This window comes from Bombus vosnesenskii, unplaced genomic scaffold (genome assembly GCF_011952255.1).
Source record: "Bombus vosnesenskii isolate JDL3184/JDL3185 unplaced genomic scaffold, Bvos_JDL3184-5_v1.1 scf7180000014443, whole genome shotgun sequence".
NCBI classification, from domain to species: Eukaryota; Metazoa; Arthropoda; class Insecta; order Hymenoptera; family Apidae; genus Bombus; species Bombus vosnesenskii.
The window spans coordinates 24,985-41,219 of record NW_022883453.1 but is presented as its reverse complement, the minus strand read 5'-3'; the positions used below and the strand labels follow the sequence as shown (position 1 = coordinate 41,219).

Sequence of the window (16,235 nt, the reverse complement as noted above, 5' to 3'; positions counted from 1 at the left end):
GTTCCAACAACATCGTTACAACATTTTGTAAAATTACAGTGATTTTTCGTTCCGTCTATTTCTTAAACTTTCCTTTATCTGTCATTGTAAATGAAGGTAAAAAACATAACTTGTATAAATATAAATTATCTCATAATTTCACTCTTTAGCTGTCCAAATGGATTATCCGTTTGTATTATAGTTAATTAGTTTAGGTAATAATCAGGGTGCTAAGGTTCATGCTCTTCATCTTTTTCACTTTGCACGTCTATTTACGAATATCTGCGTGCATGTAAACGTGAAAATTGACACGGTGGATTTTTCATTGAGATACGTATCAGTAATTATTACAAGAGAAAACGTCGCTGTCAGTGTTACTCCGTTTGTTATCTGGGTATGGTCTCATCCTGGCGTCCTGTCATTCGAAAATATCTCGAATTTACATTCGTGAAAATGTACGGCGCTCTCTCGTTCGGACACAAAAGCCTTTCAAATATTTCTGGCAGCCCATGCTCGGTTTTATTCCCGACTGGTTCCAGCATATTGTTCCACAGTAAATTCGCTCCTAAAACCAAACGGCGAACAAATGTCACTTGCTGCGCATTATTAAAACACTGGAATATACGTAATCGTAGAACAATTGCACGCGTTATGAAATGAAGCTGTTATTGAATTAAATTTCTGTCAAGTCCTCGATTGATTTTTATTAAAATGTTTGTGACGATTCAAATGTATCATTGTATATTTTTGTATAGTTTACAAATAATGTAATATAATACAACATAATATCATGCAAAAATGAAAAAATGCATCGAATACCTTGATAATGTTAAAAGAAGATATTCAAGTGTCGATTTAATCAGTCGGAGCATGATTCTGAACAATCTTTTGCTATATGGTACATGTAACTGATGCGAACGCCGTTCGGCTCTGGTTTCCCAGAGGCATTTACATACAAACAACTGTCATTACCGCTACAGTGAATCTAGAATTGTGGTGTGGCCGAATACGATGACTTAACTCTAACTCGAAATCTATGTAAGCAGACTAACTAAACAGGATATTCCACGGATGCTTTGGATGGAAGCGCATCTGCACGGAAATATTTTCCCAAAATCGATAAGAGCACTACCAATAAGAACCTAAACTAAACTGATACAAGAATATAATATGTATTATAGATATAAGAAAAATAACAGTTATTACAACCGTTGTTATATCCACAACAATTATAATATTCTTTCGGTTCTCATGACTGTTTCATGAACCAAGACCGATTCCGATTTCATAATTGCTTTTAAACCCGTGTAAAACATTCAAATGTAAAAAATGCAAAGGAAAGCTTGCTATATAAGCTTAAAAAATTTATGTTAACGATAAGTCTCTATCGCTGCCATATATACATATATATAAAAAGATTGATGCTATATATAGAATAAAAGGAATATTTCTTGCCAAACATTTCTACTTTATATTAGAGATATCGAATTTTTCGTAAATTAATTTTTTTACGTTTATTACGTAAACTTTTAATAATTGTTTACATATTACTAATAGTTATACAAAGAAAGTTATATCGGAGCATTCCCCCCCCCCCTACAACCATTTACTTTATATCATTTATTGCGTTTAAATTAACAATCTTTTTATGTGCATTATCCGATTTACAATTAATTGTGTGGATGAGATTGTTGCAAAATCATGAACAACTTCATGTTACGTATACATGTACAGCAAGCGAGAAACAGACACCAGATGCGCTGCCTCGTTGTCAGACCATCCATGACTTCTGATTAACTTATCTTATAAAAAGACTAACTAGTACTTGACTTTGGTATGGTCGTTGTTAACCGATTTGTACTTTCGTTTAGGATGAATGACGTAGAGTGCAGAGAAAACACAATCGTCGTGTAGGCTTCCAAGATGTAATTTATTCAATTACTTTTTCGGCATAAAATTGAGATACAGATAGCTGAACGTTGAATGGTTACAATGTACGAGCGTTTATTGCCACTACCATACATAAACCATAATTAAATTCATTTATGATATTGAATTTTTGCAAATCTTTAATCAAACATTTGTAAATGAAAATAAATTCCAGTTATAAATAATACAAAACCTATACCAAGAGGCGTTTATTCACTTAGCATATATACTAGATTTTATGATAGAATAGAATTAAATATTTATAGAATTTATTATAGATATAGAAGAGAGACATAATATATTTTGTTGATTGTCCGATTTTAATAGATTGTAATAAGAATGAAATCATAAAAAAAGTTTCAAATAATTGTGAATCAATGATTATTATGATATATATTTTTGATGAATAATCCTTAGGTCCAAGTTTCCCTTTCTTATGAAATAAACAACAATCAGAAACTTTTGAGCGATATTGTAACGTATTTACGAAGTAGGACATTACTTTGGAAATCTCGTTATCTGACACTATATTACAAAACTAGATTATGGCCGGAAACTTTGAACAACTTACCGTGAGTCTATTAAAATAGAAATTTTATTTCATTATAAATGTTCGTAGTTGTATTATTTGTTATTTATGTTCCTACCTAATGCATGTCCCTTTTGACTGAAGTGAAAGCAATCGTACGTCACCAGACTAGGGTCAATCGGTGGTGCTCCCTTTGGGTTTGCGTTCGGAGCATTAAATAATTTAATGAACGGTTGCAATACCACCGTAAAATTCGGAGACGTGTCGTATCTAAAATAAAAAAAAGTTGGGCATTATTCGAATTGTTTCCAATAAATATTTATCTGAGATAATTATCCGAATAAATTCGTAAACTCGAATATTCTATCAGTCGTATAATTTAATTATTCGTTATTCGATGAAAATTATTCTTTTCATTTATTCGAGTAATTCATTATCATTTGTTTACTATATATGTTCATTCGAATACTTTATTCAAACATTAATTCTAAAATTATTTGAATAATATTACAAATAATTGTCTTCGCTAAATTTTATACTGGAGTCTTTATACAAATACATTCGATTATGCGTGTTACGGATAAAGTTCGTAAAGTACGTGTATACAAACAAAGTCGATTTTGCCCGGGCAATGTCAGCATTTTACGCCACATTGCTACGCTGTCGCTGTATTACCTCTACATTGCCGTTGCGCTGTCCAGCAAAATCCGATGAAATAGTTGAATAGCGAACATGGCCCGCTGTAATCTGAATAAAATTGCCATTGGCTACCATTAGGTGGACAATGTCGGTAGCTACTATTTCTTTGCGAAGTTTGCTAGGTTTGAAATGGGCTTGAAATGGGCTTTGTGCTTAATGATAAATTCACGTGGGCAGCACAGCACCAAGTTGTTTCTGTTTTATTAAACGTAAACGCCTTACTACCGCGGTTTATTATATTAGAAAAACGTTAATTTGTGTTTTCATTTCAAGATACTGTTCTCATTTTCGAATGCAAGCTTGATATCTCGTAGGGAGATTGAGTTTATCACTTTCCGGATTTTATGTTTATCTTGCTTTAATTCAATGAATGTACCGTTAATACTTTCTACTAGTTCTTGCCGCAAATTGACTCTCGTACGATGCACAATCGCTTTCACTGTTCCTCACAGATCTAAAAGTCTAACAGTGATTTAAGATCTAGCGAACTCGCGGGCCAAACAATCTCTCCTCCCGGACCAATCCATCTTGCATTTTTCTTTTTTTTATTATTATTTATTTATTTACATTTTACAATTTGTCCAGTAGGACATTTGGTAAAATATTATAGCTTAGTGATATAGCAATATAGCATGTGTGGATGGCTACCCCCAGTGGGATACCATCTTCGAACCATCTTTCATGATAAGGTAAATGAATAATATTTCAAATATTCTTAAACAAAGTTTCATATGCTAACGCAAGTTTTCTATTAATTCTATAATTATAAGCAGTTATAAGAAATATTTACTGATTGCTCAATTATAAGCGTACCTTCCTGAATATATTAAAGCTTCGACGGCTTGCTGATAAAGATGCGACATTTTCGAAGCCGCAATGTCCGGTCGATTACCTCTGTGCATGCAAGCACAGTAAAGTGGATGTAATATATGGCACATGGTACTTTGTGGTAACCTAATAGAAACTGTAACATCTATAAGTTAAAGTATTTTAATTAGTGAAACATTTAAAACGACATCTATACGAGATATGTACATACATGTTAGCGACATCGCATTTTCTTAATGATATTACGGCAGATAACCCGCCGCTATTTATGACTGGGCCTGAGTAAGGATCTTGGCAGAATGAATCTTGAGTGAATGTTCAGAAAGTGGATAACTGGCTGCTCGATGTCGCCGAGCAATCAAGTGTCGATATGAATATGACTATTTAGAGGATGCATGTGGTGAGTTCGCGGATGGCAAGCGATCCGACGTCGCATTGCCAAAGAATAAAGATTTTGTCTAGAGGAGGAACGGATTGGTGCTCTTTCTTAGACTTAGCGGACTGAGGGGGACCGCATGACATTTATCCAGTATAAAAAGATCTAACATATATATACCTGGTGGCTTACGGAAGTATTTGAATACTTACTGCAGAAATCTTTATACGTACATCATGTGTGTTATATAAAACATATTAAAATTTTAATGATACCGTGATGAAATACGAGAAGTTACGAGATATTTGTTATATGTATGTATGTACTTGATAAATAATTAGTATACAATATGAACAGCCATCTTCAATATACACCAAGCCAAGCTATGTTGTGCTTTTTCTTTCTAAATTCTTTTTTAGCAATTCGTTTTAAGGACACACGAGACACAAGATCGACCGTGCAACGTGCAACTTCTTCGTGGTATACCCTGGGATGTTCTAATGTTAGCGGCACACTTTTCGTTTAAAGTGCTATAAATCGTTTAAAAAAGATTGTACAGTAATTTATTAGAGGTTGTTGTAGAGATCGTTGCATCGAGAGGGACTTCTCTTCACAAGGTCATCCTAAAACGCTGCTATTTCATGACGAAGGCGCTCATAAGTTCAAGCAATTGTACGTATTATAAAAGCTCTATTTCTATCATTTTTTTTTTATAATATAGGATTTAAAAATTTCCTTATACTTTAGACTATTATTATAAACGTAGAACTAGAACTATGGAATATTTATTTCAAATTATAATTTTGAATTAAATTAATGTGATTTTATGACATTCCCTATTTATATATTCACCATTTTTATAGTTGTGTTGTATCCTGATCCTTGCAATAAATTAGCCGAGTTTTTCTCTTTAATTTTTTAAATTTTAAGTTGCACCTGTTTTAGGTTGCAATATTAGACGAGGATTCCATTTGAAACGTTCAAACCATTCTTTTTCAGAATTATCGTAAACATTACCTATGACTGGCACAAGATTGACTAATGTACGAGGTAGAACAATTTTCAAGAAGTCCAACGTCCTTCGCAGATGAAGAGCGTAGCGAAGAGGCGAAAATTGTACACGATTGAAACATTCCGCGGAGCAAATATCGTTTGCGCCGAAGAAGATTGTAATCAGCTATAACACAGAAATATTCAAACTTGTTATTTTAAAAGCAAACGTATCAAGTAAAGTTTATTTCGTTCTGCATACATATATTTCCTACTTATCACTGTAGTAAACACTGCAAAATATCTGATATACTTCGTCTATTCAAGGTTATGTGTTAACCTTTTAAGAATGCGATTGATTCATGCAAGTTGTCAAGTATAGCACTATAAATTTCGCATCTTAAATGTAGTAATAGCTCACCCAATTGATTAATATTTATTTTCTATAAAATGTTGAAAGTATGTACGTATGTCTTTTTTCTTTTTTTTTTTTTCTTTTTTAGTTGACATCAGATCACGCAAAAATAATTAATTTTTAAATCGTTCATTTGGAATTTTTCGTCATGTTTCATTAAATTATTAAGAGGTAAAGCTTTGGGTTAGGTTCTTTTATTACTACCTGTCACGTGAATATTATGATATATTTCACATACCTTCCACTGCTTCTTTATGTTTATTTTTCGATCCCTTTTGATCCTCTGAACAAGAATCCGAGCTTGTTGTAGCGCATCTTCCGTAGCAGCGACAGGAAAGGCTACATTTAGTTTCGCCTTCGTTGAGATAAATTCACCTGTGCCCGTTGAATATCCTATTAAATTGGGATTGAACACCTAATACAATAATACAGAACAATTATATGCAATGATACAGTACATAGTAATTGTCGATTTTGTAAGGAATTTTTGCAAATAGCAGTTTCTCGATACATTAGTCGACCCGCCACGATATCGACAATGAGAAGAGGGTCGCGGCGCAAAGGGTGCGGTGTTGCGCCAGAGCCTGGAATTATTAGTATTTGGAATACTTTGGAATAATCCAGAATCCAGAAAATTCCCGAAGATTCGTAAATCGTTCACGTATAAATAGGGCGCGATCAACCGTCGGGCAACGCCATGCACCGCAATGTGCCGACGATCGGTACATACGTTAGATATTTAATTTCTAATATAAATTCTAACCATGTGTTAATGATATTTATTAATGCTACCGTACTATTCATTGAAATTACGATAAAACTACAGTGTAGTAAGGATACAGAGAATCGTAGATATTTTTATTAAATTCATACGCACTAAAAAGAAAATTTTTCTTGAAAAGTGAGTTTATAAAAGCAGCCAAAGATCGAAACATAAATATATTCTTAAAGTATTCGAAACAATATCTATACCAATAATTATATCAGAGTTTCATTATCTTTAAATCAGAATAAATGTTTACTGTACAATAATAACAATGCGTGAGCATGCATCGTGAAAAACATGCGTACATTGCGTTTCCCTTCAATTTGCTAAATTGGATTCAAGGAGAACGTAAATTTAATGCGTTTAATACCTTTAGCAAATTAGGAACGGTTAAGAATCGTCTCCAATCACCTTGACCACCCACACACCAGCTAACTCCACGTGCTTCTATAAATGTTCCTACTGCAAACTCTTCTAGAGCTCCGCTTCCTGCGACCAACGAATCGCCCAGTCCACCGACTACATCTATATCACCAGGTCGTAAACGATGCACACTGTCAGGGGGTGATAATGATCTAAGGTAAAAGAATAGGGAATAAGAAGGATAATTGAAAATTATTGCTACTATTGTTACGCATAACGATTACTATACATACTATGTACTATGTGCATTTGTAAGTCGCAACAAAATATCTTGTATACTTAAATATTATAGTCTTGTCTCGAAATAAGTAACACGCTCGTCATTGACCAACTGTTTATTACGAGTCAGGCAGGCAAGAGAGAAAGAAAAACGAAGTCTCCAGAGTGTCGAGATAGCGGCAAATCATAAAGTGATCGGCCGGGCAGTCTTCTATTTTAAACGACGTTTCTGTTTACTCGATCGTAAAAATTTATGGTCCCTCGCTTTTACGGACCTCTTACTCGTTCTCGGATATCTCACTTTCTCTCGGCGACTTTAAATAAAGAAGAGGAAACAGATAGTTGCTTATTTCGAGTCAGGAACTAGTTGTTTACTTCGGGGCAAAAACTATGTACCGATATTATTTAAATAATGATAAACCAGACTGATACCTAAGCCGTTGAGGATTAAGAAAATATTTCTGTATTACTAACTCATTGGAGTTCATTTATCGCAATATTATTTGATATATTTTACTAAAGATTTATCGAAATTTATATACTAAAAATTATTTTTTACTAACCAAACAAATTTTCGTAGTAAATTTTTCAAAGTTTCGGCCTTCTGTTTTGAAAATTATAGGAGGTAAGTAGACTGTTAAATAAATAAGTAAATAAATGAAGGTAAAAATCTAAATATTTCAAAATAGGAACTATATTTAAAGATTGTTGTAATTTAAATAAAATACAAACTCGTATATCATTGATTTCCATTGATTAATTAATTCTTGAAATTACTTACTATTACAATACTTGATACGATAGTAAGTAACGAAACTGAAGAAATATACTAGTAAACTTTAATTGCTTTTATAGACTTTTGCTTTTAATATTTTCTGTTTCTCTTCTTTCTATCTCTTCTTTCGTTTCAATTAATGAAGTATATTACACATACATATGTACGTGGTTATACATTATACATACATATAAATAAGCGATCCATAATAATTGTAATAGCACTGATGCGATAAGATGCTACATTAACATTATATTATATTATAGTATATAGTGCGTTATGCTGTACTATGATAAGGCATGTTTCGGTGAAGGATCTTAATTAAAAAGGTGTTGATCGAACATACCTCCCAAATTGTACATTACACGGAAATGGCACATGATCAGGAACACGAGGTTGACTTCTTATGCCACCATATATCACAGGATACACAATTCCATATTTGTCGACATCATCCTAAGAAGATAATCTTTTTTATATTTAATTATTTATTCTATGTCCAGAACATCTATCTGCACTTTTCTTTATTATTTGAATGTAATTACTTTTAATAAAATGCGTCTATACTTATGCATTACACATACACGTATGTATAATATACATTCGTTACACAGCATATTCGGTAACAGGTGTCAGGAAATTTAAGGAGTGATTCTTGCAGTCGAAATAAGACGAATGTCAAGAATAAAAAAAAAAATTACATCCTCGGCTTTGTCTTTGTAGGTATTAATAATTAAACATTAGCCGAAATATCTTGAGTGTGCGAGCAAACCTCCTTACACGAACTGCCCATATTGTATCGTTCGATTTGACGATCCCTATGCACCCTGTTGCTTAAGCTGTCTTACTTTCGTTCGTCGGATAGAAGGTCTGCTCGCGTGCAGGGGTATTTTGGCCTGTTTCTTTTTGGCTATATTCCCTGACACCTGTCACCGAACACCTATTTATACATATAAATATATGTCGGAGAAGAGTCAGGGACAGGGTTGTGGGCGTTTGATAGACCTCCTTTGGAGTTGGCCATCGTTGTGTTATAACGTAGATACGGTCTGATACTACGAGTGTGAACCCTACCGATTCGACAATCAACAGCGGTGGTTGGGCACTTGCAATGTTAGTGACGTTGGTCTTAGGTTCGATGACGAATCCACGGTCAACGGGATGAAAGATATACTTGCTCTGACTCAAACGTGTACTACTCACTCATCGTAAGGCGCTACTCCCTTCGCCGATGAGATCTCAAGAAAGAATGAATCTTCGTCCCAACGACGCCACCGAGGCAAACTATGATGGGGTGTCTAAGTACACGAGATCCTCGGATTGACGTCGCTGTCGACTGGTCAATTTGGGACAAAGCCTGCCTGTCCGTTTGCAAAAATCGTAATTGCCGAAAAAACCCAGGTTTTATAGCGGGTCCTCGGGCTAACTGTGGACCTATGCTGTGTACGTGCCTCAACATCAGGTATTCATTGCCCGAAGGAACCGTTGGCATGTTTTACTGTCAGGTACCTCCATGGGTATTTCCTTTAATGAGGGTCATAACACCACTCCGCACCTTTGTTAGACGGAGCGCCCGTCCCGTTGACCGCGGCTACGTTCGGCGACTAATGGTCGCCTTGAGCACAAGTTTATTATCACAAATCGCAAACAAGTATCATTGGGCAAATTGTTTAATTACAACTGTAAACTTGAATTACGATTTTACGGATTTTCCCGAAGTTCCCGGGGAAGGCTCCGGTGTTCTTTCATCTCCGACATATATATAACATTTTTCTCTATTAAATTTATAAGTTTTCTTTCGCTATAAAATTTTATATAATTAATCGCAATTAATTACAATTCATTATTAGACCTGGGCACAGCCAGAAATTCATATGGTTTAATGATCGATTCGACATGTGAATTTGCTTGTGTCTAGTAGTAGTTGTGAATTAAATTATAATTAATTAAATAAAGTTAGAGTTAGTTACTCGTTATATATTACGTATACATATTATGTTACATATTAGGTTTCCCTATAACGATAACGCCAGAGATACGTATAGCAGTATAACGGAAAATAACATGCATCTTATTTTATTTTTAAAGAATAAAAGCGAAAACCTCCTCGAATTACTTTACCCTTTATAATCTATAAAACGAATTGAAAACCGACCGAGAATATAACAGATAGATTCTATAGAATGAATAGAAAACGAATAGAAAATAATGAACAACCAAGGAAAGATAATGACTTTGTTGCTAGTGATAAAAGTGACTATTTGGAGATTACAAACGAGAAACATAATAAATCATATTTCTTATTTTTTGACAGGAGAAACAACTGTTCTCAAGGGTTCGATATATTCGATATGTACTTGGTTTGGCAGTTTCATCCTCTTTAAAATATTGCTTGTTTTAATAATTATATCTTGAACGTTCATAAAACTTGGTCAAGTCATCATAGTTATTGTTAGAAAACTTACATCCTTGGACCTGACAAGTTTGTTTTCGTTTCCACCTACGTCGTATTCAAATACTCCTGTTTAATTTTAAAGACACATTTTAAAATGCAAAAATAAAAGAAAACTGTACTTATCACGTTTCCTTCGTGTGATTTTCATTCCATATCATTTCAAATATGTAATTACCTAAATGTTTCTGATTTAAATTAACAACTTCTCGAATGACTCTATCGTATACGTATACCGATAATTTACTTCCAACGAGCATCATATAGAAGATAGAAAATTTTCAGTTAATAGCAAAGAAGAAATTTACGTGCGCGCGTTTGTCACACTACTACTTACGGTTAGCGAATTTTTTATTATATTCTCGTTCTTATTCTAGCTCGAGTTCTTCAACGAGGCATAAAAGTTCCGATGCGTACCATTTTGCGAGCATTTGCGGTATCATGTTCGATGTAAACATGGCACCATCAGTTTCGATAGAATTTCATCCTATACCAACCGTCATTTTAGTGGCAACGAGTTTAGCACATATAAAATACAATGCACGTCGCGGCGGTTGCTTTCCTTCATTTGCATTCTATCGCATCGTGGCTTAAATACAGGTCGCAAATAATTTACGGACGCCCGTGCCCGTGCATGAAAATGGACTGACTGAACATGAGACCGAACAAACACGGGGAATCCGGTCTAGTTTGTTCTTTCAAAGAAAAGTACTGGCCTTTCACTAAATTACTCGGCATGCAAAGCATTCTTTCGTTTCTTTGGTTGTCTAGTCGTTCTTCCGGTTTAACGTAACATGTACATAGGTTGCACTGTCGCGTTAACATGCAACATTCTGGCGCGGAAACAATGAAACCGATCAAAATTCAGCAGTAACATGGTTGATAGTCAAGTTGATATCATTCAGTTGAATCAACCGATATATTGTAGAATAAATAATACTTTTTGTATTAACCGAACATTGATCGATCAATGGATTAGACGAATGAACGTGACACGAATCTATGGAGCAAGTGGACTTATTGTTAGTATAGTAGCTGCTGAACGTGGTTGCGAGGGGAAAAATAGTTTGCGGAAATAAATAATTGTAATTAATTGTAATTTTGGTTTGTGAAAGTAAATATTGTATTGCACAAAAGATTGTATTGGTTCAATCTAATTATCATCTATATTTATTTCATTATACTGCTACAATTCGAAATCTATTTCAACTTTCCAAGTATCTACAATCTACAATATTTGTATAAACAAAAAAAAAAAAAAAAGAAAGAAAAAAGAAAAAATGCATGTGTATATTTTTTAAAATTATGTGCAGTCTGTAAATTTCTGCACTTTTATGCATTTATTGGAAATTTGGAGGCTATTTAGAAGCGTATAAATGTACCGAATGCATGTAATATCCAAAAATATGTTCTTATCGGAAATATGACCACCATCTATGGCATTAGGCATTCGAAGTCCAATCATTGCATATTGCTATCTAAATATTATTCGATCGACGCCTTTCAGTCAGTTCCCAGTGCCAATTAATTCTTTTACATAACACAGTAACAAATTTGATAATGAAATAAACAAGTTGTACGAGTCAATTTTATAAATTACCAGCTGATTGTTCTACTCGATATCAAGTCCAAAAATTGAGCAATTAAAATTTATAACCTATAACTTGTCATTCGTTATTAATATACCATTATCATGAACAGCTGATAAAGCGCAAGAGGACCGGGATATCCCATTATTTATAAAGTGAGAGCGTAATTGATGTTTATTAATTACAAAAAGAACCTCGTAAAGGCACGATATTTCTACAATTTTGTAATTAAAATTAATTTAAAAAATTAATTTTGTAGGAGGAGGATTATTCAAGTGTTTTAGTGGGCCTTAGCGAAAGGACTTACCCTTCCTGATTGAAGCATGTTTCGCAACAGGTCCACGAAAGAACCCGCGACTGCTGGCAATAGTATTAAGATCAACGGCGGATACTTGGTTTCGATTCTCATGATGCAGCGCACGAGAATCAAAGGATTTGCTAAAAATTTCGTGCTATTTTTTCAATGCTTTCCTTTTGAGGTTTCAAGGTTTATAGTAGCTCGAGAGATTTATTTCAACGAATGAAACTTTCTCTTCTTTCTTTGTATCGATGTCGTTACCGTTGCCGAAACCTTGAACTCGAGCTTCCTTCAAGCATGTCCTGGTTATTTCACGTGACATACGGTCTTCGAAGAAAACTGCAAATTGCATTATTATATGCTGGAATTTTATATACAACAGACGAGGGAAAGTATTTCAACGAAATGAAATTTTACAAGTTACAAGCCATCTGATTATCCTTCTGGACAAAAAAAGCAAAGTAAAATAAAATTGATACTTATAATCTATAATTTGTAGTTTATCGATTCACTAACATTATTAGTTAATAAATTATCGTGCAAGAGTCAAACTAAGATCAAAGTACTTAAACTATCAAACTGAAAATTAATCAAATTATGCAAACCTTTCATGCTTGTTAACTTTTCTTTTGTTAAACTTTGCAAATAACAAACAATCTACAGAAAATTTCGTATCCTATAAATTGTTTATTAATCGAATTTGCGAGTTGATTAAACAGAGCTAATAACAGTTTGGCATGCGTGACGCGTAAAACTTTCTATTATTCCTGAACTATTCCTAAACGAACAATCGTGAAATTCGATGAATCGCGCTGACCCTCGAATAATGGAATAGAACAGCAAACATTCAAACGATATTACATAACGTATATAAAGATATAACGAGAATTATAAAAGACGACGTTTTTTGCCAACATTTAACATGCTTTACGATACCGTACGAGTACGAAGTGTTTTGTTTTTATGGATGAATATATAGAACTTGGTCATTTTACACATTCGCTGTCGCATCTTAAAGTATACTTAGTTACTAAAACCTTATTGGTAATTTGGTGAAAAACTATTAACTTCTATATCAAATACTGAAGTAGCTGCTATAGTAAACTAACTATAAATGCTTTCTTAAACTGCTACCACTTGTACAAGCTTAAAGTCAAGTACTTTTTCAAATTACTGTATCAAATTATAAATTCAGTCGAAAATTCTTTCGACAACCTGATCTCTCTGGAATTTTGTCGGATAATTTTTTAACAAGAATGGATAAGATAATCCGTTGTTTCCATATGACACGATATGTCACGAAGCGATACAACCAGTCGCCTTAACCGAAGGAAAAAATTGTTTATATGTTTGGAAATATTAACTTTTTCCATCCATCTTTGTTAGAATCTTTTGGCATCATTCGATGAGTGCTATCTAATCTAAAAGTTACAAATCTTTATTCTGTCACCTTGTACCGTTGTATCAGCAATAACTGCTCGAAATGTTTTTTCACATAAATGAACGGGACGAATATGATATAAAAATTCGATATGTCCATGATTTATCACATATTCTTAAAGTAATCTTGTTGCACAGTGATGTTATTGTGAAAAAAGTGTACAGTAGTTACAAATAGTGTCTGAAATGGGCATTAATATTTGTAATATTTTGATGAATGCACACTCAAACACGACATTAGTAGACATTCGAGACAGAATAATTAAACGATTACTAGATTCTGAGTTCCTGATTATTAATTTCATAAAACATTATGCTCTGTCCTAATGAAAGATTAAAAAGGTATTTACATGGAGAAACTACAAAGTTCATATTTAAAAAGGAAATGACAAAAACGATACATTTGTGTAGGTCCATGGTAAATTCCAATTTTCTTGCTTATCATAATTGTTTCATAATGCATTAGCATATTATCTAATGCAGTTTATAAGATATACTTTAATATTTTCTATGTTTAATATGTTTCCTTTTTAGTTTTCTTTTAGTTTTTGCATACACGTTACTTCTTAACAATAGAAATTCTCAATTTCAAATTTATTCGATTCAATTATATACATACATACGTACGTACGTATATGTATGATATTCATAATATGTGTATAAAAGATCATGTTTTTCATTTAAAGAAAAAACTAATATGTATATACAACGTAAGCAATAATACTTTAAAGCCGGAAGTAAGATTTACTTGTAAGAGATATGAATTTAAAGATAAATATCGTTTTTATAAAACAATTTCGTATCATTTGTTGAATTATTATGAGAAAAGAATTTATAGGAAAAGTTAAAATAGGACAAACCGTGCAAATCTCGTTTAAAGGATAAGAAAACATTCCACATCCGCACCTAAATTAGCGTACATAAATTCTACAAACGATGACTTACACATCAATGAAAAATGTAACTTCTCCGTGTATCAATATCTTGCAGTCGTTTCAACCAAAACTAGGCCCGGCGATGCTTCATTTTAATTTACACCCGAGCTTTCAAGAGAAATTCATTCGTGATTCCTTAAGCTTCTTTACACTGTTTTCACATCCATGTTCTTTTAATTATAATACTATACTATACTATACTACAATAATAATAATAATAATAATAATAATAATAATAATAATATATAATACCATCGACTTTAACGCAATGATTTATCATTTTCACTTCTTCTTCACTAAATTTTAATCGCGCACTTTCTCACTGTTTTTAATTTTCTTTATACGAACTATAATGTTGCCTGCATTAAAAAACTGCAAAGAAAATATCACAAAAATATAGAGGGAAAAAATAATCTTCGTTATTTCCACTACAAGCAAGAGATCGTATACGACATGAACGAAGTCAATGGAAGAAACGTACATATGTACTACGTATATCCGTCGTCGGTAACCCCTCTACTTTTCAACTAAGCGAAACACCTGCGTTCTTTTGTATTCTTGCACGGTAGTAATCGTACGTGAGTACGAGAGCTATGTAACCATTTATCGCGTATCCTCGTATCGTATCGACAACGCGTATCAATTTGACGGGCAAAAATGCATACCCGTTTTTAACGTACGTATTCTCCCGATTCGTGTCACCATTGCGTATCAATTTACTATTAATTTGTAACATTTAAACTATTAATTTCCAACATTTAAAGTAGTAATTTGTAACAATTCACCATTAATTTATAACTTTTGAACCATTACTTTAAAACATTTGAGACATTAATTTATAACTTTTAAAAACCACTTCTTATGGTATCAGCAAACCTTTTCTGTTTGATCGACCGTCGGCAGCTCGCTAAGTGTATACCAACAAATGTATGTCGGAGATGAAAGGAAAGCCGAAACCTTTCCTTGGAAATTTTGGGAATATCCTCTAGTACTCTAGCCTAGATTTTATCATAGCTGTAATTGTTCGAGATTTGTGATAGCGAGATTGGGTTCGAGGTGACAATTGGTCGCCGAACGTAGCCACGGTCACGGGATGAACGTTTTGCCTAACGGAGGTCTGGAGTGGTTGTATGGGTTTTCCGAGCAATTTGGTTGTGGCGGCATGCGGCTTCGGGAGCGGGCCTAGCCACGTGTGATGTTGCCTCGGAGGTGCCGATACAATGGGACATACATTGTATTAATAATCAAACTCCAGGCAGAAACTGCCTAGCAACGGCGTTTGGAACCTTCTCGATGCTTCCAGATGGGTATAGAAAACAAATGCAATCGTACAGCGAGCAAAATCTCCACGAGGCTGACATTCGTGCGATTGCCTTGGAGAGTGACACATCGAGCATTTTCAACAATCGTGTTTTGCGTCTAAGATTAGTTTACGCTTAGTAAAGAGTTATCTCGTTGACCGTGGTTTCGTTTGAACCCAAAAACATTGTTAATAGTGTTCATTAAACTTATTATTGGTACAATTTATTATTCACTAACTTTATTATTTGTCAAACTTATTATTCGTTAGACTTATTATTTGTTAAGCTTTCT

The 16,235-nt window shown here is 33.7% G+C and overlaps 1 protein-coding gene across 2 annotated transcripts; it reads right to left on the bottom strand.

Moving 5' to 3' along the window:
- Positions 1 to 309: 309 nt before the first annotated feature.
- LOC117239868 (phospholipase B1, membrane-associated-like) lies at positions 310 to 15,104 on the bottom strand. Of its 2 annotated transcripts, XM_033505702.1 has the most exons (10): positions 14,895 to 15,104; positions 14,653 to 14,793; positions 12,277 to 12,606; positions 8,275 to 8,384; positions 6,882 to 7,086; positions 5,984 to 6,160; positions 5,358 to 5,517; positions 3,950 to 4,109; positions 2,556 to 2,707; positions 310 to 544 (listed from the first exon to the last, which is right to left on the bottom strand). In XM_033505702.1, the coding sequence occupies exons 3-10, from the start codon at positions 12,376 to 12,378 to the stop codon at positions 366 to 368; spliced, it is 1,245 nt and encodes a 414-aa protein (XP_033361593.1). In that variant the 5' UTR covers positions 12,379 to 12,606; positions 14,653 to 14,793; positions 14,895 to 15,104; the 3' UTR covers positions 310 to 365. The 2 variants fall into 2 exon arrangements, with proteins under 2 accessions (XP_033361593.1, XP_033361594.1); XM_033505703.1 differs by lacking the exon at positions 14,653 to 14,793.
- Positions 15,105 to 16,235: the final 1,131 nt, after the last annotated feature.